The sequence below is a fragment of the Stegostoma tigrinum genome, chromosome 38, assembly GCF_030684315.1.
Source record: "Stegostoma tigrinum isolate sSteTig4 chromosome 38, sSteTig4.hap1, whole genome shotgun sequence".
In the NCBI taxonomy this organism is placed as follows: Eukaryota; Metazoa; Chordata; class Chondrichthyes; order Orectolobiformes; family Stegostomatidae; genus Stegostoma; species Stegostoma tigrinum.
Window position 1 is genome coordinate 5,437,742 of NC_081391.1, and position 27,651 is coordinate 5,465,392.

The following is a 27,651-nucleotide window of genomic DNA, read 5'->3' on the forward strand; positions in this document are numbered from 1 at the left end:
CTGTCAAGAAACAAATATGCTGTAGAATTTTATTAAGTGTGTTAATTTCCCAGCAATCTTCCAGAAAGCACTCGCCAATGTCTCAAATAGTTGTTTGGGAAGGCAGCAGTTTAGAACCAGCCTTACACATTAAGTGTTTTGAAGGGGCTGATAGTTCTAACCAAAAGGACAATTTATGTTTATAATCATGGCTTTCACAACCTCAGAACATCCTGAAGTTTTTTATAGCCAATTAAAGTATGTCAGAGGTGTAGGCACTGTTTTAACATTGCTTTGTGGAAACTGACTTCTACATTCCCAAACTCCTCTAAACAGTAATCAGGCCGCCAGCAACAGCAATGTGTATGTCACAAAGTGATGATGTCAGAGGCACAGCAGTAATCTCATTGGATCAGTAATCCAGAGGACCAGACTAATGCTCTGGGGAACACAGGTTCAAATTCAGGAACAAAAACAAAATTGCTGGGAAAGCTCAGCAGGTCTGGCAGACCTAACGTTTCGGGTCCGGAGACCCTTAACTCTGTTTCCTCCTCCACAGATGCTGCCAGACCTGCTGAGCTTTTCCAGAAACTTTGTTTTTGTTCCTGATTTACAGCAACCACAGTTCTTTTGGTTTTTAGGGGTTCAAATTCAATTGATAGAAATCCACAACTGAAATCTAGTCTCAGTGATTTTGAGAATATCATTGAAATAGAGGCTCATCTGGTTCCTCGTGTTCTTTAGGGAAGGAAACCTGCTGCCTTTAGCTGGTCAAGTCTACACGTGACTCCAGACCCATAGCAATATGGTTCGACTTTTAAAAGCCACTCAAGTCAAGGGCAATTAGACATGAGTAATCGATGTCATCCTTGCCAGTGATACCAACATTTTAGATTTTTTTTTAAAATCAACCTGTTCATAGTTAGGAGAAAAACATCCCATGACAGAATAACAAACTGTTTTAAACATGTCAAGAGGTGTATATTGTTCCTTCGATCGTGTACAACATTTTAGTCCTGATCCACACTACGAAAAGAAAATCTCCAATTGTGACACATTTTCCTACAATCAACACCAAAACTGTCTGTCTGTCAGTCCAAGTGGGGAACAGTGCAAATACAAAGCAGAAACAGAAGCTGCCAGGAATGCAATGGCTTGCTGAGTGCATTTATGCTGTAGACACTCCCAGGTCAGGTCCAGCACAGGCAGTTTGGAAAGCTCCCGTAGCTCCCAGTCTCCATCCTGGTAGTCCCACTCAATGAGAATGCCAGCTGGTGCTGCTGACCCACAACAAGCTGGATTCAGACAATTCATTCCCAATGTCTAGGTTTTTTGTCCCTGGAATAGGTCGCTGGTCTGTCGCCAGAGAGGTGCCACTCCAGATTGAGCAAACCAGTTTGGTCATGTTAAGAAACGCACATTTCTTGTGCCCTCAGCTCCAAGGCTTGAACCTGGGGCTTCTGATTCAAAGGTAGGGACACCACCCACACTATAGATCATGGATATAGAGTCACAGAGAGCAGAAAGGGCCCTTAGGCCCACCAAGTCTGCACTGACAATAACTACCACTAAAGGCACTATGCATATTATGATATTTCAAGTTCTGATCCAGTATTTTAAAAAAAGGTTGTAAGGTTTTTGGCCTCCACTACCTTCCCAGGAAGGGCTTTCCAGATTCCCACCAGCTGCTGAGTAAAAAAGTTTTCTCTTAAATCCTCTCTGCATCTGCTGCCCTGTACCCTAAAACTATCCCTCGTGACTAAGCCCTCAGCCAAGGGGATCAGCGGCTCCATATTCGCCCTATCATTACCCCTCATAATCTTCTACACCTCAGTCATGACCCCCTCAGGTTTTTCCTGTTCTAAAGAAAACCATCCAAGCCTATCTATCTCCTTATAGCTCAACTTCTCCATCCCAGGCAACATTCTGCTGAACCTCCTCTGTGACCCTTCTAGTGCTATCACATCCTTCCTGTAGTGGGGTGGCCAGAACTGCAGACTGTATTCAAGCTGTGGCCTGACTAACGCTCTATAAATTCCTTGCTCTGATATTCTACACTATACTGGGACTGTACAATTTCTCTCAGGAATTCACCAGCATGTGGCCTGTAATCTGGGTTGAATTTAAATCTAAGATAACGAGGTGTAGAGCTGGATGAACACAGCAGTCCAAGCAGCATCAGAGGAGCAGGGAGGCTGACGTTGCGGGTCTGGACCCTTCTTCAGGGAGAAAAAAAGTGTTCATTCAGCTCAACACCTTGTTATCTCGGATTCTCCAGCATCGGCAGTTCATGCTATCTCTGAATTTAAATCTAGCTCACTCCTGGGGCGGGGGGATTACTCACTATTGCCCCAGTCATCTTCACATCGAAATAACTCCGGAAACATCAGCTTCGGAAAACTCTGCATCACCCTCAGCAGCGATAATAAATTCAGAGAACACCGCTAACAAGACGACAGTGAAAGCATTGCCGGGCCTACTCTGTGCACCCTTATCTCTGGCGACAGTGGCTGGAAACGTCGGTGGAGCACGGAGAATAGTCTACGTTGCCAACACAACCAAAATATCCAACACTTCTGGTAGTATCCCCAATTTTAAAACCCCTCCCCCCGCAACAACCATCAAACAAATTACGATTATTTCTTCCAATGAATTGATCCGTTTAAACATACTCCGGATACACCACCCTGAATACAATTCCATTCAGCCGCTGCCGAGGCGATGAATCAGTCACCCGTTCAGCAATTTCCCGGTGGGGACGACTTAAAGCAGCCCGAGGGGAAACGCACTGTGAAGCCAGCGAGCGCTAAGACCCAGCGGCTGTCAACCCAGGCAAAGCTGTGCGGAGGCAGAAAGCGGTGCTGCGGCTCCAGCTGACCACGAGGTCCCAGCTGTTTCCCGCCATTGCTGAATGTTTTTACTACAACAGCGTACGTACTTTAATAAAAACACGCGAGTCTGCCAACAACAGCTTTGCTCTTTTTGTGTGTGTTTTGGAAACTGGATGCAAAGGGTTCGATGGCTTATTACGCGGGGCAGAAGACCTTGCAAGAATTCCGCAAGGCGGAGAAAGAAGTGATTGGAGGCTTATGCAGGTTTGTATCCAGTTTGTTTCTGAAATAAACAATGTATCAATGGAGAAACATCAGGAGGGGGAGACGTTTAGAAACCACCTACACGTGGATGGGTGTTAGGGGGAAATCCCAGAGCGTTGCGCCGGAGGGAAGGGCCAAGTTTTTGTAAAGCGAGAATGCAGAAAAGCAGCTGGAAAAAAAATTGGTTCCTTTTTTTTAAAGAAAGGAAACTGGCAGTAGAGCTAAACTAGGAGACGGGATCCTAGCAGCAGTTGCGGGAGACAACCACGTGGGAATCGCTTGGATCGCCAAACGTTCCATTTTGGAATCTCGCAGCGATTGTATCCAAAGTTTGCAACATTTAATAATGTATCAACATTCCAAATGGCTGCGCACGTGGGGATTTCCCTCGGCTGCAACCCCTTTTCAATCAGATTTTCTTCGCTTCTTGTCCAACAGATAATGGCCGCTCCTCTCCTCTCTAATTTGTTTTGTAATAGAGGGACCCTCCCACTTTTTTTAGAAATTCGTGTCCTCCTTCGAAACAAGTAAAAGTTACATTTTCTTCTCCATTCTCATCTGTTTTATCTTTCATTTTTCCTTTAACGAATCGCAAGTTCTACTTCAATATTTATTTTCGCAGGATTTGAGAGGGGAAACCCTGTTGTCTGTTTGTTGTTCTTAGTAGTAGGAATTGCGTACAAGCCTGAGAGAACGCATTTTAAAACGAGCTTAGTAACTCTGTTTCGGATGCATTTCTCGTTGGAAGAGCCAGGAGAAGAGAATATTTGCGTGTTTATGGGTCATCCGATCTGAGAGAGGTTGGGTTCAAATACATATTTTTAAACGTATCTGCCCACTCTAACCGCATCATCCCCTTCGGGGAAAGAATCCAATTCAAATCCAGTGCCATATTTTGTTGGTTGCCGCGCAATAAGATTTCGCCAACGTTGAGGGAAAGTGTCTCCAAACAACCATCGCAAAGCAACTTTAATGAATGGTCAATTTATTTAATTCAAACTTCTTAATCTTTTATTTTAAAATGGGAAGACGTAACTGAATTAAATTTTAATATCATAAAGAGTGCCTTAGATACATAGTTACCAGACATTTGTTTTAGAAACTTGACCACCTTATCCAGTTTTCGAGAAATGGAATGACCTCCATGCACGTTCAAAATATATCCGATTTATCATGAATGTGAATTCTGGAGGAAAAAAAAAGCAAAAATCAGTTTGAGGAAGACGAAGCAAACGTTTTCTCTTTTTTTTATAAAAACAAACTTATGTCAGTAAAGTATTACATACTATCGTATTAGCATAAGATCCGGTGTCCTGGAACTCATTGAAGAAGTTTTGGAGAGGGACATGTGGTGAATTTTATGAATGGACCTGCAATTGACTCGACTGTTCGCGAATACGATTGGTTGACGAAGCTGTAGTCGGTTTGTGATGGGCAACGTCGCAAGGGGGCGTGAACTCAGGGGTGTTTCGAACTGACTTGTGTTTACTCTCTTGGATGTGTACAGTACCATAGAGTCCATTGTATCAGCAGGATCTTCTTAGTATATGTTGTGCTCCTTCATCGTTGCTTGTGTTTTTTGTAAATTAAAAAGTAACTATTCCGTTTTATGCTACCTTAACCCAAAATGCAGTTGCTGTGGGTCAGCCGTGACTGAGTGGATCCTATACACGCCTCTGAATCACAAGATTCAAGTTCCACTTCAGGACATGAGTTCAAAAGTTAAGGCTGACACTCCAGTGCTGTACTGAGCAGAAGCAGAATTGTTGGAAGTAGCATTTGTGCCACAATGACCAGATCCAAAAGATAGATTCTAGCTGTTTTCCCCCTGATACTCTATCATTGTCATCTTTGAAATATCAACATCCTGGAAGCTGTCATTTGACAAGAACCTGAATTAGACCTACCGTAAAAATACAGCGGCTAAAAGATCAGGGCAGAGTATGGGAAATCTGTGGCAAATAACTCCCCCCTGGAATCCCCAAAGCCTGTCCATCATCTCCAACTGAAGAAACTTGACACCATGAACAAAACGCACCTCATCCCGCCCCCTTAAACTTTCACTCCCATCACCACCAACACACAGCGGCAGCACTACATACTGTCAATACAAGATGCACTGCAGTAGCTCAGCAAGGCTGTTTCGACAGCACCTTCCACAAGGACAAGAGTGGTGGGTGAGCAGGGACACCATCTCCTGCAGGTTCTCTCCAAGCCACTCATCATCCTGACTTGGAAATATATTGCCATTCCGTTACTATCATGGGGTCAAAAACATTTTCACAAAGCAGTTGGTTAAAATTTCAATGCACCCTCTAAGATTGACTTATTGTTGTCATGTGTTCTAAGATAGTTTTGTTTTGCGTGTTATACAGGCAAATTGTACCATACAAAGTACATCAGGGTAGCAGAGCAGAGTACAGAGAGAGAGATCAGGTTAACATTTGAGAGGTCTGTTCAAATGACAGTGATGGAGAAGCTGCTGTTTAATCTATTCGTACATATATTCAAGCTTTCATACCTTTTGCCTGATGAAAGAGGGTGGGAGGGATCTTCGATTATGTTGGCTGCTTTCCTGAGGCAACAGTAAGTATAGATGGAGTCAGTGGATGAAAGGCCAGTTTGCATTATGGATTGCACTGTGTTTGTGACTATAGTTTCTGGTGCTGTTGGGAAGAGCAGTTGCTATATCACCCTGTGATGCATCTGGATAGAATGCTTTCTATGGTGCATCTGTAAAAATTGATAAGAGTCTTCGTGGACATGCCAAATTGCCATAGCCTGCTGAGAAAGTAGCAATGTTGTTTACTTTCTTGACTGTAGTGTCAACATGGGTGAACCAGGACAGTTTGGTGATCACTCCCAGGAACTTGATGCTCTCGACCATCTTTACCTCAGTACTATTGATACAGACAGGGGCGTGCCTTCCACTCTGCTTTCTAAAATCAATGACCAGCTCCTTCATTTTGCTGATGTTTGTGAAGAGATTGTCTTTACACCATGCCGCTGTCTCTTTTCCGTGTTCTATCTCACTGTTGTTTTGAGATCTGACCTACAACGGTGGTGTCATCAGCAATCTTGTAAATGGAGTTATGGCAGAATTTGGCCACACAGTCACGAGCGTATAAGGAGAATAGTGGGGGCGGAGTACACAGCCTTGCAATGCACCAGGCATTGGGGATTACAGTAGAGGACGTGCTGTTGTCTATTCTTATTTGTTGCAGTATGGTTTAGGAAGTCCAGGATCCAATTACAGAAGGAGGAGCCAAGACCTTGGAGTTGAGAGATAAGTTTGTTTGGAATTATGGTGTTGAAGGTGAAGCTGTAGTCAATAAATAGGTATTCTTGTTATCTTGATGTTTCAGGAATAAGTGTAGGGCCAGCTATATGGCATCTGCTGTGGACCTTTTGCACTGATAGGTGAATTGCAAAGGATGAAGGCATTTTGGTAGGCTGGTGTTGATGTGAGCATGACTAACTTTATAATAATGGAGGTCAGAGCCAGGGGGCAATACTCATTGAGGCATCCCATATGATTTTTCTTTGGCTCTGGGGTGATGGTGGTCTTCTTGAAGCAGGTGGGGAATAATCCAAGGTAGAATCAATTGAGGCATTGGGTGGCACGGTGGCTCAGTGGTTAGCACTGCTGCCTCACAGTGCCAGAGTTTGATTCCAGCCTGGGGGCGACTGTCTGTGTGGAGTTTGCATATTCTACCCGTGTGTATGTGGGTTTACAGTGGGTGGTCCAGCTTCCTCCCATAGTCCAAAGATGTGTAGGTTGTTTGGATTGGCTGTTCTAAATTGGCCTTCGTGTCCAGGGATATGCGGGTTAGGTGGATTAGCCATGCTAAATGCGGGTTTACAGTGATAGGGTACAGGAGGTGAGTGTAGCTGGGATGCTCTTTGGAGGGTTGGTGTGGACTCACACAGCAGGGATTTTTAAAAGGGAATTGGATTGTTTTTTGAAAAGGAAACTTTGCTAGGGCTATGGGGAAAGGACAGGGTAATTGATCTGGATGAATTGTCTTACAGAGAGGGGGCACACATAAAGGGCTGAATGGCCTCCTCTTGTATGTATGAAAGAATAAATAAAGCTACTGTCCTCTGGATGAGACACTAAGCATTGCTGAAGTAAGAGATCCCGTGATTTTCCAGGGTTTTTCCCCAGTGTCCTGGGCAATATTTATTCCTGAATCAATATCACAAAGACCGGATAATCAGTCTTTCTAATCAGTTTCCTGTTTGTGGGGATTTGTTAAACACAAATAACTTGTTGCATATCCTGTATTAGAATAATGACCACTCTTCCGCATAGTAAAGCACTTTGAGACCTCTGGCAGTTATGAAAAGCACCATTTAAATGAAAGTCCTCGCAATCCAGTACTGAAGGAGGCAATTTGGCCCATTGTGCCCATGATGGCTTTTCAAAAGTTTTCTCCAATTGATATCTCCTCTGCTGTTTTTCCTACATCCCTGCAGTTTCTTCCTTTGTAAGTTGCTATATCTAATTTTCCTGTCGAAAGTTGCTAATTTTACTTTAGTCACCTTTAGCTCTTTTAGCAATGACCCTTAATCTTGATCCGAGTATCTGGATGTTTTTCAAATGCTGAAAAAATACTTTGTAACAATTGAAAGGGTTTTGCTACACATTAGGGAATTTTCTCTTTCTAACCTTCTCTTCCCTTTTTCCAAACAAGGTGAGTCATTCAGTACAGTTGTCCCAGAGGTATTGCTAGCTCTGTAGTACCCAGTATGTGGCTATTTCCTTGCATAATTGCTGTTGGTGATGGTTAGGTTTTCATCCACAAGGAATTCTCAGGGAGCATAATGTTCCTCTGTGATTGCAATCAGTTTGCCACAGACCCCATTTGGAATACCACATTCAGTTTTTGGCAGTAAATCTTAGGAGGGTTGGAGGGTGACGTTGTGAGGGAGCATGGTGAAGCAGATTCATTGTAATGCGAGCAGGGTTTTTGAAGGGTTAAGTTAGAGGACAGTTGGGACAGTCTTGTATCTGTCCCCTTGATAGCAAAAGATTCTGGCTAATCTGATTGAGGATTTAAAGGTTTGATTGGCCAGATAAAGAGCAAGGTCGCCTTGAGAGAGAAACTGGTGATGGGACAGACATGCATACACTACCCCCTCTAAAAGCCATGGTTTGTTGGACTTTTCAAGATAGGAGAATATTAGGTTTTTGTTTGCTTAGATCACGAAGAAAGGGGCCAGGAATGGAGCTCAGGTACAAATGAGTCCCAATCAAATAGCACAGTGGGACAGCCTCGAGGTGCTGAACGGACTCCTCTCGATTCAGATTCACTGGCCAGGTGGCAGCCCCACTCAAAGGAACTGATTCCGAGCATGTGTGTGTTTCTCAAAGAGTGAAGGATTTTGCAGCAAAATTTGAGGTGGCACAAGAAGGTCTTTTAATGACATCAGCTTGACTGTTAAGGTTTGGCGTTTTGTGATCACAGAGCTGACTTTGATAGAAATATCTCAGTTGTAAGCGATAGAGAGGGGGAGGGAGTTTGGTATTTTGGGACCTCTGGGCCTGCTAAGAGCCCAGCCCTGAGGCCAGGCAGCCAGTGCCTGCTGCAGCTGTTTGTTCATTTTGCTGCGATCACCTGGGCCGGATATTCCGTTTGCCACTCGCAACTTTGGCTGCTTTTCTAAATGTTGGACTGGATCCAAGAAGAGAATACTGGCATGGAGCCAGCTGTGGGACAGAGGGCCCTGTGAGCAGCACGTCTCCAGCACTTGCCGATAAACAGCTTGGGCTGGTCCAAGCGCTGCGTTAATTTTTGTTTCAAAATGCGTTACAGAGTACTGGGGCAAAGCGCCAAGATACAGTGTCGTCACTGAGTTAATTTAAAAAGAAAAATATTGCCATGGGTGAACTGCAGAATATTGGATGTCAGCCATGACATGATCTACTTCTTGTTCAATGCCCTACACATTCATTACTGCTCAATGCTCTAAACCCATCACCTAACGTTGGCCCCTACCCCCATCCTCTATCCTTCAGTGACACTCGACCCAAAATGTTAACTCTGATTTCGCCCCACAGATGCTGCCAGACTTGCTGAGCTTTTCCAGCAATTTCTATTTTTTGACTCTGACTTACAGCATCCGCAGTTCTTTCAGTTTTGTTTTACATAGAACACAGCAACTAATTCAGGCAATTCAGCTCAACAGCTGCACATATCAGCCTCTCTCCTGCTACAATGAAGTGTAAGAGGTGTATTTTAAGAGGTATAAGGTGTATTTTATCTTGGTTTTTAATACGAAGAAAGGTGGAGGCAGAGGTGTCAAACAGTCTGCTCCAAAGCAAATAAAGTAAACAGTTGTGAGACCTTGTGCATTTTTTTAAGAAGTTGGTAGAATAGAAGCAACCTGAATGGGTGGTGTTAAGCTCCAACAGAACCAGGATTTTTAGTTTTAGGTTTTTGGATATAGAAGCTCTTATTCCTCTCCCTGTTACAGCCAAAAGCTGGGGTTCTCTTCTTGTAGCTAAAATCGCATGTGAGATCCTGTTTTACTCAATTTGTTTTTGTCAAGGGTGTGTTTATGGGATATTACTATATTGGAACAGATAATTAGTAGTTAATTTATATTATTTTGCTAGTTACAGTTGAGCCAATTCCTTTTTTTTTTGTCTGAATTTTAACTATAGTGTGAAAATAAAGTGTGTTTTGCCTAAAGTCGAGTAGTTTAACCAATCGAATTGTATCCGGAACGCAGTGCCTGACAGTTCACCTAGATTCTAACCTTTTCTTATTTTAAAGGTATCTTCTTAAAATATTTTGAGAGTTTGGTCTAGTCCATAACACTCCCTCCTCTCCAGGCATTTCAGCTACCTCATGACAGGATTCCAGATCCTCTCAGATTCAGATTCTAAGTGCAGTGAGAGACCAGGATTTGCAGAGAATCTGGTGACAATATTGCAGATCTGGCAAATTGGTCAACATGGGTCGAGTGGAGGGAGTGAGATTGTGGGTGTAATGGAATTAATTGTTAGACTGTTGAACCTGGTTAAGGGAAATCCTGTACTGTCTAAAGGCTATTCTGTCCCAACTATTATCCTTTCTGTAAAGAATGGGGCAACTGCTTGCCTTCAAATGTGAATCACACAGAGGTTGTGCTTGGTATCCTCCTTAGATGTGATCACGACACCATCTCAAACTGGCAGAACGCCAGCAGAGAGGAAAGTGGGAATAGGGCCTGAAACTGCGCTGAGTCACATGTTAGCTATTTTTTAAAAATTAAAGTTGTTCATGGATGTTACTGGCTTTTCCAGCGCTTTATTGCCTATCCCTAAACTGCCCAGAGGACAGTTGGGAGGTGACCACATTGCTAGAGCACTTATGGGTCTGTCTCTATCTCTGGCCCAGGAGACCTGGGTTCAAACCCCACCTGCTCAAGAGGAATGTCACAACATCTCTCAATGGATTGATCAGAAAATTTGTTCAATCTCTCTGCTGTGGGTCAGGAGTTGCATGTAGGCCAGACCAAGTAAAGATGGCTGTTTCCTTCCCTAAAGGACATTAGTGAATCAGATGGGTTTTTCCCAACAATTAACAATGATGGCACAATCACCATTAGTCTAGTCCTTTATCCCAGATATTTTAGGTTATTGAATCTAATGTCCCTATTTGGCACGTAGGAACCTTGGGCCTGGAGTTCTAGATTACTAGTTCAAGTGACATTACCATTTTGACACCACCTCGCGATCTAAGTTTCAATGTGGGGTTTTCAGATCTTCATGCAAGCTCAGGCCTGACTTCTGAGTTCCTTTTAAAGAACTGTTAGCAGAGTGTAGATGACAGTAAGGTGACAGACAGCAAGTTCCCAGCTATCCAGGCTGCAACCTCGTAGCAGAATCCAAGCACATGACCACTGAAGTCACAGCCTAGCCCAGACACTTCTGCACATTCATTAAAATTCTGACTCTAAAAGAACTGACTGCTAAGAACAGAATATTTGTATGATTTAAACCAGGGAACCTAACGATACAGGATATACACCTAAACTGAATTATAGAATCCCTAGTGTGGGAGCAGGTCATTTGGCCCAAGGAGTCCACATCAACCCTCCAAAAAGGATCTCACCCAGACCCTGCCCTGTAACCCTGCATTTCTCATGTCTAACCCACCAAGCCTTCACAGTCCTGGACACTGGGCAATTTAGCCTGGCCAATCCACCCTAACCTGCACAACTTTGGACTGTAGGAGGTAACCGGAGCACCTGGAGAGAACATGCAAAGTCCACATTTTACCCGAGGCTGGAATTGAACCTGGGTCCCGAACGCTGAGCTCCCGTGGCATCCAATGTTTGGACTCAAAATATTGCTGCTTGTTTGGAGTTCAGTTTCTCCTGTTCTGAAGAAGTCATATTAGGCTACGAACATGAACTCTTTCAGGAAAGTGCTGGAGAATCTGAGCATGTCAGGCAACATGGAGACGGAGAAACAGTGACCTGATGAGGTTCTCTAGAAATTTCGACTTTAATTTCAGATCCTCAGCATCCGCAGGTCTTTATTTTAGTAACTGTTTTTCTCTCTCCACAGAAGTCACCAGACCTGCTGAGTTTCTCCAGCAGTTTGTGTGTTTCTTTTCCTGAAATTTGAGATCTCCGGAATGCGTGGGGTTTTGATTTGATGGTCTTAGTTCCTGTTGTCTCTCTTGTCTCTTGTCGTTCACCGCAGCCTCTCGAACATCGCGCTGACACCGGAGAGCCAGCGGGATCACGACCGCAGGATTCGCAGGGAAATAGCCAACAGCAATGAGCGCCGGCGCATGCAGAGCATTAATGCTGGCTTCCAGTCACTCAAAGTGCTGCTGCCGCACACAGACGGAGAGAAACTCAGCAAGGTTTGTTCACACCTGCAGGATCCATCCTCCTTCCTGCCATTGTCCCGAGCGAGCAGACTGGCGCCTGGCAAACAAAAGCTTTTCCTGCGTTTTTTTTTAAACTGGAGCTTTGCGCAACGCTTTCCTTTTTTTAATATACGGACTTGAACCGCACATCCACAGCTTGTTTTGTGCTTCTGTTTTATTTTCTTCTTGGCTCAGGGTCTCCGTTTTCTCCAGTCCCTGACTCTGCTCGACACTAACTGTGATGCTTCCCGTGTTCGATCAGCCTGATGGTGTTGGCTAATCTCCGACAGCACAGGAATCTCTGAGCCCCCCCCCCCCCGCCCCGCTATGAGCTTTGTTAATTCCATTCCCAAACCAGCTCACAAGGTGGACGTTCGGGAGCTCTTTTGCATAGACTGCTGTGAGGGGCAGAGTAGACAGATTGGGTAACTCGAAGGTGACGGAGAAAGACGGGAAATGTGGGTGCCAGGAATGTCAAATCAGCCCTGATCCTACAACATGATCGTTCAGCCCCTCGAGCTGCTCCGACTACTCCTGTTCCTATTTCTGATGGTCTTATAGAGTGGTACTTGGGAGCTATTATCCTTATCTGGCCTTGCCTGACGGGGTTGACACTTTGAGGTTCATACATATACAACTAGTGAGCTGCATTTCCCAATTCTGGCACCTAGATCAGCCCTTTTCAGAACTGTACCTTCGGCTGCTATTTCACCCCCACCGAAACCGCTCCGCTTTTCTACATCTCTCCCCTCAGTGACTGTTTCTTCCAACTGACCTCTTTCTGCAATTTATTGATTGCCAGCCCTGACCCTTTCCTGATGTTACTGTGCGACATACATGCAAATTGTGGTAGAACACAGTGCACGATGAACTTTTCGAAACCTTACAGCACAGTGGTAATATCGCTGCCTCTGGGCGAAAAGGTCCTGATTCAAGTCCCCTTTTGGGATGTGTTGGCTGCAGAGATGTGTCATAACATGACTGATCAATTGATTGAAAAAATGTACAGAAAATAAATTCTGGAAGGTGATTGATTCTTGTGCCTCTCTTCTGACAGGCAGCAATCCTTCAGCAGACTGCTGAGTATATCTTTGCTTTGGAGGAGGATAAGACCCGATTGGTGCAGCAAAACGCACATCTGAAAAGACTGGTCCAGGTGAGCAGGAGGGTGGGTTGGCATGGCGCCTGCAGCCAATGTAAGAACCACTTGCTGGCCCTACAGGAACGTCACAGCACACTTTGTGCATTAAGTTTCATTGGTTAAAATGGACAAATGCTTTGGGCTTCCACACTGCGCATCTCCAAGGAGATCAAAATTCAGGAATGGAAATGTAAAATAGTCGCCAATGTATCCAATTGGGAATTCAGGAGAAACCTTTTTGTTCACAAATTGGTGAGAATGTGGAACTCTCCTTAGCATGGTGACTGCTTTAGATGAATTACAGATGGATTTATGTGAGGGTTTCATTCCTGGAAAACATCACAAACAGTGAACATATTTTATAATGGGAGGCAATTCTGGAGGTTCCAACAATCCAAAACTCATGTTGATATATAAAGACAACAAAAATAACATTTTTGACAAATATGAACAAATTACTAAATTTGTAGATGGTGCTAAGCTATGGAGAATAGTGAATTGTGAGGATAATGCTTGAATGACTTATAGATTCGTAGAGATGTACAGCACAGAAACAGACCCTTCGATCAACTTGGCCATGCCGACCAGATGTCCTAAATTAATCTAGTCCCATTTACCAGCATTTGGCCCATATGCCTGTAAACTCTTCCAATTCATGTACCAAACATTTGTCTTTTAAATGTTGTAATTATTCCAGCCTCCACCACTACCTCTGGCAGCTCATTCCATGTACACACCACCCTCTGCATGAAAAAGTTCCCCCTCACCTTACGCCTATGCCCGCTAGTTTTGGACTCCCTTAACCTGGGGGGGAAAAAAAACTTTGGCTATTCACCCTATCCATGCCCCTCATGATTTTATAAACCTCTCTAAGGTCACCCCTCAGCCTCCGACGCTCTGGGGAAAATAGCTCCAGCCTACTTGGCCTTGCCCTGTAGCTCAAACCTTTCAATCCTGGCAGCATCCTTGTAAATCTTTTCTGAACCTTTTCAAGTTTCACAATATCCTTCCTATAGCAGGGAAACCAGAATTGAATGAAGTATTCTAAAGGTGGCCCAACCAATGTCCTGTACACCTGCAACATGACCCTCCCCATTCTTCAGAGGGATGTGGACAGATTTGTCAAATGGGCAGATACCTGACAGATGAACTTCTGTGCAGAGGTAATGTATTTAAAACAATAGAGTGACAATACTGGCTCATGGTACAACGTTGAGGGGAATACAGGAGCAGAGGGACCTCGAGGATTCATGTGCATAATTTTCTGAAGGTGGCCAGGCAAGTTGAAACATTTGTTGAGAAGGCTTATAGGATCCTTGGGTTTATAAATAGAGACATTGGGTATAAAAGCAAGCCAGTGTTGCTGCGCCTCTATAAATCATTGATCAGAACACATTTGGAGTATTGTGTTCAGTTCTGGACATGTTAAAGCCCAGGAGAGAGTACAGAGGAGATTTACTAGAATGATGCCAGCAATGTGGAATTTTGTATATAAAGGAAAGATTGAAGAAATTAGGTTTATTCTTCATAGATCAGAGAAAATTAAGAGATTTAATACGCCAATCAGATTCTTGCTTGACGGGAATGCAGGTTTGACCACTTTGATAGTGGCATTGTGGTAATGTTCCTGGCCTAGTGACCCAGAGCGCTGGGGACACTGGTTCAAATCCCACCACAGTGCCTGATGGAATTTAAATTCAACCAATGATTTCCTAAAGAAAAATCAGGAACATAAAGCTGGTCTCAATGATGGTGACCATGGCGTTATCGTCTATTTGTTGTGAAACCCATCTGGTTTACTAACGTCCTGTAGGGAAGGAAAACTCCCATCCTTACCTGGTCTGGTCAACATGTGACTCCAGACCCACAGCAGTGTTGTTGACTTTTAACTTACCTCTGCGATGGCCTGGACAGCCAATCAGTTCAAGAGCAATTACAGATGATCAACCAGTGTTGGCCTTGTCCATGACATCCACGTCCTATGAAATAACAGATTCCTTTTAATAAGCTAAGGTTTGAGTGTAACTTGGATATGTCTAAAGGGAAGCAGAAAGACAGTGTGTAATACTGGAGCAGCCACTAAACCTCTGCCAAGAGATATGCTTAACACTCAACTTCTTTTCATCTAAACCTATTAGCAGCAGATCCTTCTATACCTCAGCTTTTCACATACTTTCTTAGCTGTTTCTTCCATCCATCAATACCATACACTGCAGCTCATCCATAGGATACTCTCGGGAAGCTTCTTCTGAAATCCTTTGTGGATTTGCTAGTCACCATCTTATATTTGTGATCTGGGATGTGCTGTGCCAAATAGCCTTTTTCTGTGCATTATGTAATTCAGTGAGGGCAGCATTTCACAGTATTGCATATTCCAGTACTGTAAGTAAATGTATATGCTTAAAGCTCAGTGGTTCAACAAATCTGCTGAGATTAGGGACAGGGCTCTGAATTATCTGCTTTTCCTTCTACCGTCCTGTTCAAAGAAAATGCTGATCCTTGTAGGAAAATGAGCAGCGACAGAAGGTGCCGCTGATTTGATTTCTGTTCCATTGCCACAGTTCTGCATTGCTTTGTCTGGGCTGTCTGTCTGTCTGACTGGGGAAGGGGCCACAGCTGCCGGAGGAACTGCTTACCCAACGGGTCAATGCTGGAAACTGCTGCCCATCCAACAGTGCAGCGACAAAAGCAGCAAAACTGACGGTGAGGTGGTTTCTCAGAAACCCTCCAGGGACATGGTTTCAGTCCTGTGTTCTACAAAAACTGCTTGCTGAAGCCGAGATAACAAGGTGTAGAGCTGGATGAACACAGCAGGCCAAGCAGCATCAGAAAGGATTAGGCCCAAAATGTTAGCCTTCCTGCTCCTATGATGCTGCTCGGTCTGCTGTGTTCATCCAGCTCTACACCTTGTTATCTCGGATTCTCCAGCATCTGCAGTTCCTACTACCTCTGCTCACTGAAGCCCCAGGCTCTCCATTACACAGCTTAAGTAGGATTTTGCAGGAACAGGTCATTCACTTCAGTGAGTCCATGTCTGAGATTAAGCTACTCAAACCTCTTCTCAGCCTTGTTCTCCTTGGGTCTCAGCTAATCCTTCTCCTTTCTTCGTCCTCGCGTTGTTTCACTTCCTACAATGGTTGGCAGTGCCACTGTCTGGGAAAGAGGGTTTCTCCTGAATTTCCTGTTAGATTTCGTGATAGCCATCTTCAGGAGATTGTCCCCTAGGATTGGACCGTGCCACGAGTGAAACCTTCTACTCCAAGTCGACCCCAATCAGACCCTTTCTTCATTTTGCACCATCTTTGTGGCAGAATCCAAATGCTTGAGCTATTACAGTTGAAGGGTGGACAGTGAGTGGGCAGTTGCTCTGTGTAGAATAAAGATCTTGTTCTCTAGCACTGTACCATTGTCCTCCCACCCCTGGTCTATCTGCTCTGCATGGTGTCTTTATGAATTGCCCTTGTTTGCTCTTGGTCACAAGGCCTGGACATATTGCTTTTGTTTGCAAAGGATGGGTTCCTGCAAAATATTGTAGGTCACTTCTAGCAAATGGAAATGAGCCAAGTTATGAGCTTGACCAATTACTTTAAACTGGTGGCTAGTTTGGGGAAGCTGTTCAAGCCTTGAGCCTTTCTTTACGCACAAGATCAGGGAGTGCACAATTCCCTGTTGCTGCCTCCATGGTGGCACCTAAGCCAATCAGAGCCAACTTGCTGACCAGTCAGTCTCCTTTTCTCCTGTTGTATAAATTGTTGTGATGGTCTGAAATTTGGCATTTGTCCTGATGTGTGAAAGACAGAAAAACTTTGACTTGTTGTTGTTTTCAGTGGTGTTCAAATTCTGTTCTACCTCACAGCCATTTATAAGTTTTGGGTCATTTACTTGACACTTTTTATACTGAACAAGACAATGCCAGGTCAGGGTGGCAGGAATTGTACTGTGTGCCTGGTCCATGTTACACCTGATCTTGGAGTCTCTGCTGCTGGATGATGAATATGTGAAATCGAACTGGTTCCATTATATCCCTCATTTTGGGTGATTCGAATACAAGTGTTTAGAATATAAGAACAGGAGGCCATTCAGCCCTTTCAGTCTGTTCTATCTATGAGATTGTGACATATCTGTGTGTTAACTCAATCATTCACCTTTGCTCCTATATCCCTCTGACTTTTTTTCTCAATAGGAATACAATCTCTGATTTAAAATGTTTAATTGCTCTGCTGATTATTACAAGTTTCATACTTTCAGCAACCTTCAGTCAAAAAAGACTTCTCTCCTGATGGGCCTAGCTTTCATTTTAATTTAATGTCCATTGGGTATCTCCCACCAGGAGGCAGTTGACTCTCTGTTACTCTGTGTTTGATTCAAAGTCCTTAAAAACCATAGTCCGATTACCTTCCCAGGCTCAGCTCATTTACGTAATCCTTCCTCAAAATCAGATTGTAGGAATACTGCCGTTGGCATATTCTCTATCACAATGTTTCTATGGTATTTCAAGCCTTGCTGAGTGAGCCTTACACAGATGTGGTTTCTACTTGCCTTCTCCCTACCCCGACCCCCCCCCCAATCCTGTACCCAGGAATATTCTGGCTCCTCCCCAAAACGGAAACGAGGTGACGAATCCGATGAAGGGATCGGTTCTCCGGATTCCGCAGATGAAGAGCTGGCTGAGTTAAGGCAACACCTGGAGAAGGAGAGGCTGATCCGGATTACACTGGAAGAGAAGGTTTGTTAGTCCTTTGCCCCAGGGGCTGCTGGGACCATGTGCCCATCCACAATTTGCCTGTGACGTGGCCCTTCAGCCTGCCCTCGGGCTTGGCTTGGTAGCAGACTCCATGTCGTTGCCAACTGGGTCGTTGGTCACGTTCCTCACACAGTGCCCAATTCCACTGACTTGACGTTCCCACTTCTGGCTGAAGTATGTGAGGGCCTCCCCTCTGAAAGGACAGTGCGGAGTCCCCCTGGAGCTGGAAAAGTGCCACTGGTGCCAGCTGCCAAGAAATGCAGGCTCAGAACTCTTGTCAGGTCCCCCATCTGACCACTGCTTCTGGACTGAGTGGACACAGGAACCCCTCTGGACTGCAGCTGACGGATGAAGTGTGCATCCAGACCATAACGTCACAGAAGCACATGGACGTCCTGAAAAGCCACACTCAGCAACCACTGCCATCCACAACCCACCATGACACACCTATCATCACACATACTGCACACATAGACCAGACCCAGTCTTAATTTGGGACAAAGATACCCCAAAAATGTTTTTATAAACAAAATGGTTCCAAGGATGTGGGAGTGGGATTTGGGGAGGGGGAGGGCAGAACTTCACTCATTTGCACTTGCAAAGAGCTGACAGCCTGAATGTCTATGCTGTATCATTCTGGGGAGTCACATCAGGCACTGACTCCATCGGCCTTCTGGCCCCTTTCTCCCTTTTTGTAGGTGAAAGCTCTGGAGTCACAGCTACAGCCCGGCAAGCTGAAGGAGATCCTACACCAGGCCCAACTACAGCAGGAGCACGATGTGCTACTAGACCGGCAGAGGCAGCTTCTGGAGGAGCAACAGAGAAGCATCAACATACCAGCACAGGTATCACCTTCTGCAGCTCCTCTCTCCCTCAGGCAGCCTGGACCAGGCTGCATTCTCCATAACCCTGTGCCCTCTCCCACTCTATGGAGGAAATTGCTGCCTCCTCGACATCTGTCCCCTATTCCTGAACTTCGTGCAAGGAGGCCAATCTGGATATCTCCCCGTGGGCCTGCTCGTAGGGGGCATGGCCAGGCCCAGATTGGAGCCACGCTGTGGAAGGAATTGTGGTTGATCTTGGGTGGATACTGTAATGCACTGTGTACGTCATTATGTGGGGGCCTTCCACACCCACTATATGCCACAGGACCTGGTCGGTCAGTGTGGTGCAAAACCAGCAATAGACTACTTAACTTAAAGCAAATAAAGTACACTTCTTATTTACTACGTCCCTTTAAGGAGGCAGTATTATTAACTGACGAGCCTGGGCATTGTCACCTTGGTGGTTATTAGTTAGAAAATTTCTACAGCACAATATTTCAATATTGGGTCTTTAACATGCATTTAAAATGTTCAGATTTTACTTTTGTTTTAAAATATTGGGCTACAGCAAGTTGGGGGTAAATGTAGGGTGAAAAATTGGCATGTATTTATTTGATATAAATCTGAAAAACACAAATGGGAGACCTCATAGAAGCAGCCAGACTGAATGCAAATATATCCAGGCACCTTGCTGTGGTGTCCACGTTCATTCCCTCTGTACCTGTTCAAAAACAAAGCTCCCATGTATTATTGCTTCTTTCACTAACTTGCCACTGTGATCATCAAACTACAGCATAGGGAAAAGCCATTCGGCCCAATGTGCCTGTGCCAGCCCTCTGAGCTACTCCATTTGTTTTCCCTTTGGAGTATTTATCCACTTCATCATTCAGTTTTATTATTGAATCTGCTTCCACTCATTTTAAGGCAACAACTCACTGCTTTTTAAAAGAAGTCTTCTCATCTCCCCTCAGGGCTTTTGCTGATTTATTCGTTCTGTCTGGGAATGGGGGTAACGATAAAAACTGCTTGCACAGTGGAACAGCTGCATCCCATGCTTTGGTGTGTAACATTTAATTTATCTTTGACTGACACTGTCAGGTCCGCAGGTGGGATTAGTGACAAGGCATTGCTATCTTTGCCATTGGGCTAGGCAGGAATGGAAGGAGTTTGTAAAGATGCCCACCACCAGGACAGTTGCAGCAAACAGCACAGCAGTCATTTGGTCGTACAGAAAGTGGATATTGTTGAAAAGAGAAGCATTTTGTCAAATCTTTTCATCAGGACAGAAAAGAGTGCCAATTTTTAAAACATCACAACAATTTATGCGACAGAAGAAAAGGGTACTAATTAACTGTACAAAATCGCTTTCTCCATGGCAAATGCCCCAGCCAGTGGAGAACTACAGGCACTCTGTTTTACATTCATGTTGCAGTCATGTGGATCGTAATAGTGGAGACTCTAGTTCCCTTCCATTACAGTGGCCTAGTGCCAATGTAACTCCACTAAGAATCCGAAGGCGCAGGCTAATGCTTATGAGTTCAAATCCTACCATAGCAGCTGGTGAAATTTAGAATTCAATTAATAAGTCTGGAATTGAAAGCTAGTGTCAGTGACGGTGACCACCGACTGTTCTGGTTCAGCAGTGTTCTTTATAGGGAAGGAAATCTGTCGTTTTTACCAGGAATAGGCTAACGTGATTCGAGACCCAGAACAATGCGGGGAACTTTTAACCGTGGCCAAGCAAGCCACTCAGTTCAAGTTAGGGACAGGCAACAACCATGTTGACATCCCACAAAATGATTTTATTTAAAGGGTGACCAAAAACCTCCCCCACGTTCACAACCTGCTGGTTCGACAGATAACCTGTTTGGCTACATTATAAATGCACTTTCCTTAAACAAGTTCTGGGGTGTGGCTTCAACCTGGAACTTCTGTTCACTGTGCCACTAGACCTTCAAGTACATAGCTAGGACTCTCAAATCTGAGATAACTAATGAATACAATAAGGAATCAAGGAGGAAGCTCTACACTCGGAATCTGGAATTTGCTCACACAGGGAGGTGAATAGCGTTGACGTATTTAAGAGAAACTCGGGAGAAAGTAACACAACAAGCTGATGGGGTGAAATGGGAGTTCTCCCATGGGGGGCTGGTACAGATCTTTTGGGCCAAATGGCCTGTTTCTTTGCTACAAGATTTCAATATGTAACAAGGACTGGAAATGATGATAATGGTTGGTGGCAAGGGGGAGGAAACTGGAAGGGGAATCCATAAAATATGGACCAATGAGTTAATAATAACTCATTGTCCCCTGGAATTGAGCAGGAGTTCTAGAATGTATTGGGAGACATGTATTCAGGGAATTCATTTCCCAGCCTGACATTTCTGGAGGAATTAACCCTCCTTGGTGGCGAGGGCAAGTAGCTGACTGCTTCTTTCTCAGCGGTCTGTGTTACTGTTCTGTCTCTGTTGATTAGTTTTGATTTTCTCCTGTAAATGGATATGGTCATAGCTGCTGTTGCATTTTTCCTTGATCTGTTGCCAGCTCAGCCTCACAGCCTAGCTGGCTGCTCCTTCCGTCCAGACCCATCACTCTTCTCCTGCTGCTCCAACTCTGCCTTCTCCTGGAAATTTGATTCACAGGTAGAAAGTGTTTGACACGCTTGCCTTCATTGCTCAGACCTTTGAGTATAAGCATTGGGACATAATGTTGAGATTATACAGGACATTGGTGAGGCCTCTTCTACTGTGTGCGGTTCTGGTCACCCTGTTATTGGAAGGATATTATTAAATTGGAGAGAGGTCAGAAAAGATTAACCAAGATATTGCTGGGAATGGAGGATTTGAGTTATAAGGAGAGGCCGGGTAGGCTGGGATCTTTTCTTTCCACTGGAGTGTAGCAGGTTGAGTGGTGACCTTTTGTAGATGTTTATAAAATGAAGGGCATGGATAAGGTGATTAATGACCTTTCTTTTTCCCGCACAGTTAGAGGGAATTCAAAACTAGGGGACACATTTTTAATGTGAGAGGAAACATTTTAGAAAGGACATGAGGGGCAACTTTTTTTTTACAGTGGTTCGTGGTGTGGAATGAACTACAGAGGAAATGGTGGATGCAGCTACAGTTCCAAAGTTTAAAAGGCATTTGGATGAGTACATGAATAGGAGATGTTTGGAGGGACATGGGCCAAAAGCAGGCAAGTGAGACTAGTTTAAGTTTGGGACCATAGTCAGTGTGGACTAGTTGGACCCAAGGGTCTATTTTTGTGTTGTATGACTCTATGGGCCTGTGGGTTCCCAAAGGTCACCGTTTCTCAGCAGCCTTGCTGTTTGTGAGTTTCTGAAAGGGTTAAACAGTGTGTGCAGGTTGCTGAGAGTGGGCTTGTATTCCTTCATGCGCAGAAAATTTGAATTGTCTTTTAAGATTAAAGCATTCCATTGAGATGGAGAGAATCTGCAACAAAGGGTCTTTATCTTAAAATTATAGTCAGGCAACTCAGGAATGTTGTTGGAAAGTATTGCTCACATGAAGAAGAGTAGGAGTTTAGAACTCTCTGCCTCAAAAATGCTGCAAAGACAGGGCTGAGGGAGGGTAGGTGCCAATGTTAAAATTCAAAACCGAGACTGATACACTTTTATCGGAAGAGAATATTAAATTGGGTCAACGGAGTTAAGATCCCAACTAGCCATGATCCAGCTGAACTGCAGAACAAGCTCAAGAGGCTGGATGGCCTTCCAGTTCTGAACTCCACACTAAGTAATATATTTCACTGTTGGAATTTTGGGGTTACCATGTTGCCTTTGAGTTCCACGTCAGATCTTTTGGCTGCAAATAACCTAGTAAAAACATGGCTTGTGTCTTCTTCATCTCTATACCAATGGCTTAAATTAAGTCTTTCTATTCGAGACCCTCCCTCTCTGTCTCTGCAATGGCTTGGTGTGTAGGGATGTATTTGTGGAGATGAGATTGCTGCCCTATTCAAGCACAGAAGTGTTATTCAAACCAATGTTAAAAATGTACAGGTGTCACATTGCGTAGAAGCTCTCCGGAAGTGAGGGTGACAAAGCTTGGTGTTTCCATCTCTTTCTTTTCCTTGCCCATTTTCCTGATGATGTTGAGAAAGTAGAATGGGTAAGGAGGTGATCACTGATGGAAAAGTGCTTCTCTCACTTCTAATAAAGTACTGGAATGTCAGATTCAATACTCCGTACTTACCAACATAGCAATGAGGGGCTGTGCTTGGTATATTGCAGTCAGATCAACTATTTTAACAGAGATAATGGGAACTGCAGATGCTGGAGATTCCAAGATAATAAAATGTGAGGCTGGATGAACACAGCAGGCCAAGCAGCATCTCAGGAGCACAAAAGCTGACGTTTCGGGCCTAGACCCTTCATCAGAGGGAAACGTCAGCTTTTGTGCTCCTGAGATGCTGCTTAGCCTGCTGTGTTCATCCAGCCTCACATTTTATTATCAACTATTTTAACAATTTCTTTGTGTCTCTTTCTCTGCATGCCTCCCTTTTTGACCCATCTGTCCCTTCATATCCATTTTTCATTTGCCTGGATTTTTCATCATCCACTTTCTCTCTCGACCTGCCTGACTCTCCCTCCTTCACAATGTATGCAGCTGAATTTTTTTTATAACGGCCTGTGATTTTTTTTTTCCTCTGATGTTTCTTGTTTCCCTCCCTGTTAGGTGTCTATCTCGCACAGTCCCCCAGCTCCAACTCAACACCCGACAGTCATAGTGCCAGCACCCCTGACTCCAAGTGTCCTCCAGGTCAATGTGGTAACCATGGCGCCGAGCTCTGTCATCAACACAGTGTCCACATCGAAACAGAACTTGGATACCATTGTACAGGTATGAGGGTGGGTTCAGAGGGACACTATCACATTTACAGGATCAGATAGCTACAGTGAGTTGAAGGGTCGCTCTTGTGGGTGGTCACTCTGGTCCGGGAAGTTGTCTTCCTCTACTTTTCTGTTAGGACTGAAGTGGCTTGTGGTTTCCTAGCTCTGGTAGATTTGAATTGAGGACCTGAAGTGAGTGTAGAGACACTGAGTGATGATCTTTCAGCACAGTAGCGGGGTGGGGGTGAGGAGAGCTGACCATTTCATAAGAGGGGACTATTAATATTGACATATGTTCCCATAACAGGGCAAAACAAGAGGGATCACCTCAGTATTAAATTTATTTTATTGTCTTCAGCAGTCACCTAAATATAATCTTTCTCTTCCAAGGCTATTCAGCACATTGAAGCCAATGAACAGGGCATCAAAGAGGACCCAGCGAGAATGGAGAAAGACATCTCAGCTTTTGTGAACCTTGACAGGATGCAGGAGGGCGTCAAGGAGAGGGAGTGGCATGGGCTGGTGACAGCTTCGCCACTGATTATCAAGAGTTCCTTCAGTGACATGGAGGCTGGAAGCCAGGACACTGATGGGAGAGATATGCTGGCAATGCTGAGGAGGCCCAAAGTGGAGGTGGAGCCAGTTCCCTCTGTACTGGTCCCAGGAACTGGTGTCCTCTAAGGGAGACTGTAGAGACGTGTCAGTGCGAACCAAGGAACGGAGGACATTGTGGCCAGTCTATAGAGTTTGAGATTAAGGGAACCTTGAGTGGCATTCCTCCCAAACTAACCCCTTTCTATCCTTCCAGAGTGAGAGCAGCCTTGAATGTACTCTCGTTGCAGCTTTGTGCACCGAAAGGTGGAAGGGGTTGATTTTTCTTGGCCAGTTCAGATTGCTGCAGTTTCCTCTCTGGCCAGTTGCATCTGAGAGATAAGCTTGTTGTCTGGATCTCCTGTCAGTGAATTTATTAGCACATATGGCTGACTTCATAATTTCACACCATCCAGGTAAATCCAATATCTTTCACAAAACTTAATTTACTTTAGCAACTACCACTGTAGTAAATTACACTTTTTCAACAGCCCAATTTTTGATATTTGGTCACCAGTGTCAATCTACATAGCAAAATAATCAAGCATTAAAATGCAAGGGCAAATGTCTCTTGTGACTGAGTGCGATTCCAAGACCAGGTGAGAAAATATTGGACCATTTGTCTCCTAGCAAAAGACTATTGCTTTTTTTTTGTGCCTTGCTCCCTGAAAGCTGTGCCTCGATTGAGGTGGTTTGCCTGTGTCACTCACCTATGTGCCCTGTATTTGCTCTCCTTGCTTCGAGAAGCTGACTTTAATGTACGTACCTTGCTTAACAAACATTGGTAGTCAATTTGACTGGGGTGGGAGTAATGCGCATTGTTTGACGCTGGCTTTATCACATGCTCATACTTTCCACTGAAAGGTTACTGGAGAGTGAATTGGCAGCAAGAGACCAGGCTTCATTACTTTATTCCCGGCCTGACCCAGGAGATCCAATTTAGCAGTGCAATGCATACCTCAGAGCAACTTTGCACAGACCAGGAATGGAAACTGGGACCTTCTGGGCTGGCACTGCACCCAGTAATTCATTATAGAACCGTGAGATTGGAAGAACCCCAAGACATATTACACCTAAAAATCAGTTATGAAGTAAACACACTGATCAAGCCAAATCCCTTCTCAAAATATTTTAAGAGAAAATATCTGGTTAGCAGCAAGATTTGAAACGAGCACGAGTGTGACCCTGTACCTTCGGGATGCTCTACCCGTGGTCTGAAATGGAGGGGTGGAAAGAATCATGAGATTAGGTTGTTAAAAATGACTAGCCAATTTGGGAACAGTTTGGATGGACTCTGCATTTGTGTAGATTTTTTGAGCAATTTGGGCTGATTAACTGCTTCATGGTGTATGGATGCATTGTGGAGTCACTACAGGGTTTGATGTAAGGCTTTACTGTAGGTGATATCTTTTTACACAATTTCTTTTTCAAAGAAAAAGTGCATTTATGGGATAATGCTAAAGAAGAACCTGGCAGTCTTTTAAACAGATATGAATTGTCTTTTATGAGTCACAGTATGAAATGTTGTCAGTGCAGCATGTGGCAGAACAATCTTTGGTCCCAGGCCTTTCAGTATATTGCTAGAATCTGGTTGGTGTAGCCCAGTCTTAGCAGTACTACTCCCGTCTGTATATTGTATGGGAGGCAAGGGTTGTACAAAATGATTTTAGAGCACTTAAAGTTGAGTTTATAAAGGTTATTTTGTTTATTTTCTTAAAATTTCACACTTCAAATTGTAGTGTCTTTTTAACAATTTGAGTGTAATGCTTTGCGCACAAGATTGACTTGTGACTTTTTCGGAAAAAATGCTTTGATCTCTAAACTGATGGTTTGTGCCCTTTTTTAAAAAGAGCACTCCATGTGTAAATGTATCATCTTGAATGTTGTTTCAGCTGTGTAGAGCATAGAGGCCTCAGGGTTTCTTCTATGTCAACTCAGAGATAGGGTGGATTTACAGGTGTGCTACTGACAGGATTTGCAGTTTCTTGTTGGCTGCCCAGTCTCCTTTTGTACAAGCATGGGTGTGAACCATGTGCAATTATCCTCCCCACGTCCAGTCTGCTTCCAAAACACAATCCATTGATTGAGATACATCAAAGGAGATTAACAGTAATAGAAGGATTGGGGGGGAAAAAAAACCCAAAGGAAACAGTGTTAGCAAGTGTGTCCAGGAAAGTGGAGTTAATGATCTAACATGATTTTATAGAATGGCAGAGCAGACTTGTAACTATTTTGTCAATTCCCTGGTTTCATTGGCTGTCTTCTGTGCTGTAATAACTGTATGATCAGCCATTCAATGTCAAGTCTGTGTCAGAGGAGTAGTTGAGTGTTTCTTTCAGGCTGCTGCTTGTTTCCCACTGGAAGTTATGGTTGAGGTTGAGAGGGTTTGCGGCCCTGGGTATTTTTGACTTTTCCTGCTGCACACGTGGTCTACAACTGTCTGGAAGTGACTGTCACAGGCCAAAAGCCCCCCACAGACAAGGGTGAAATTGTGAAAAGCTCTTCAAGTGAATTAGCAAGTAGAAATTTATGTTCTTGCTCTGAGACCCAGAGCAGGCGCAGATTGAGATGGACTGTGATGTGCTTCTGCAATTCATGGAAACTTGTTTTGAGTAAAGGACCACATGTGATCTTTGAACACTGGGCACCAGAAGGTGATTTACACCCATTGAAGATTAGACTGAGCAAGAGTTGCACCAACAGAACTTGTGCTTACCCTTCCGTGGGGTGAGCTGCAATGCTCATGCCAATAGAATTACACATCTCACTGAGCTGAGATGGTGTTAGTTGGCAGCATCAAGAGTGGGGATGAACATGGACATTTCAGAGTACTCTGGCTGTAGCAGAATAGCAATAAATGAACACGAACCATGCATAAAGAATGATAATTGGTGACAGGGTTGAAAGTGCATACATTAGGGATGCTGTACATGAAGGAATCCTACAGCTTTGCCTATGGGTGTCAGACTCTCCAGCTGCATTGAGGCTTACAGGATGTTAATTGGTTATCATCTTCATGTTCTAACATACAGCATTGTCATTAAAGCACTACCAGCTTTTTTTTTCTAAAATAGATGTTTCATTATATTGTGTGTTACTGAGAAATTCTTTTGAAGAACAACACTTCTGAATGTTTTATTTATTGCTTCCTAAACAGAAGGGAGTTTGACAATCTGCTCATGTTGATAGTGGAAGATCCCTGTCCATGTCAGCCATTACTTAGCTCAAAAGGCCGCTTGTTTTGCATGTGAGAGGTTGGAGGAATTGCTGCCTGCATTCTCCACTCCCTTTGGGGGGCAGCACGGTGGCTGTGATTAGCACTACTGCATCACAGGGCCAGGGACCTGGGTTCGATTCCACCCTCAGGTGACTGACTGTGTGAAGTTTGCACATTCTCTCTGTATCTCTGTGTGGGTTTCCTCTGGGTGCTCAGTTTTCCCCTCAGTGCAAGGTGGATTGGCCATGTAGTGTACAGGGATGTGCAGATTAGATGGGTTATAGAGCATCCCCCTAAGGGTCAGTGGGGACTTGTTGGGCCAAGGGCCTGTTTCC

The 27,651-nt window shown here is 44.2% G+C and overlaps 1 protein-coding gene across 1 annotated transcript; it reads left to right on the forward strand.

Annotated features, from left to right (window-relative positions):
- Nucleotides 1–2,855: 2,855 nt before the first annotated feature.
- Nucleotides 2,856–27,170, forward strand: LOC125447164 (transcription factor AP-4-like). Its single transcript, XM_048521351.1, has 7 exons — nucleotides 2,856–3,074; nucleotides 11,776–11,941; nucleotides 13,005–13,103; nucleotides 17,668–17,814; nucleotides 18,531–18,677; nucleotides 23,354–23,518; nucleotides 23,899–27,170. Exons 1-7 carry the CDS (start codon nucleotides 2,998–3,000, stop codon nucleotides 24,187–24,189), a joined length of 1,092 nt encoding a protein of 363 aa, XP_048377308.1. The 5' UTR covers nucleotides 2,856–2,997; the 3' UTR covers nucleotides 24,190–27,170.
- The last annotated feature ends 481 nt before the right edge of the window (nucleotides 27,171–27,651 follow it).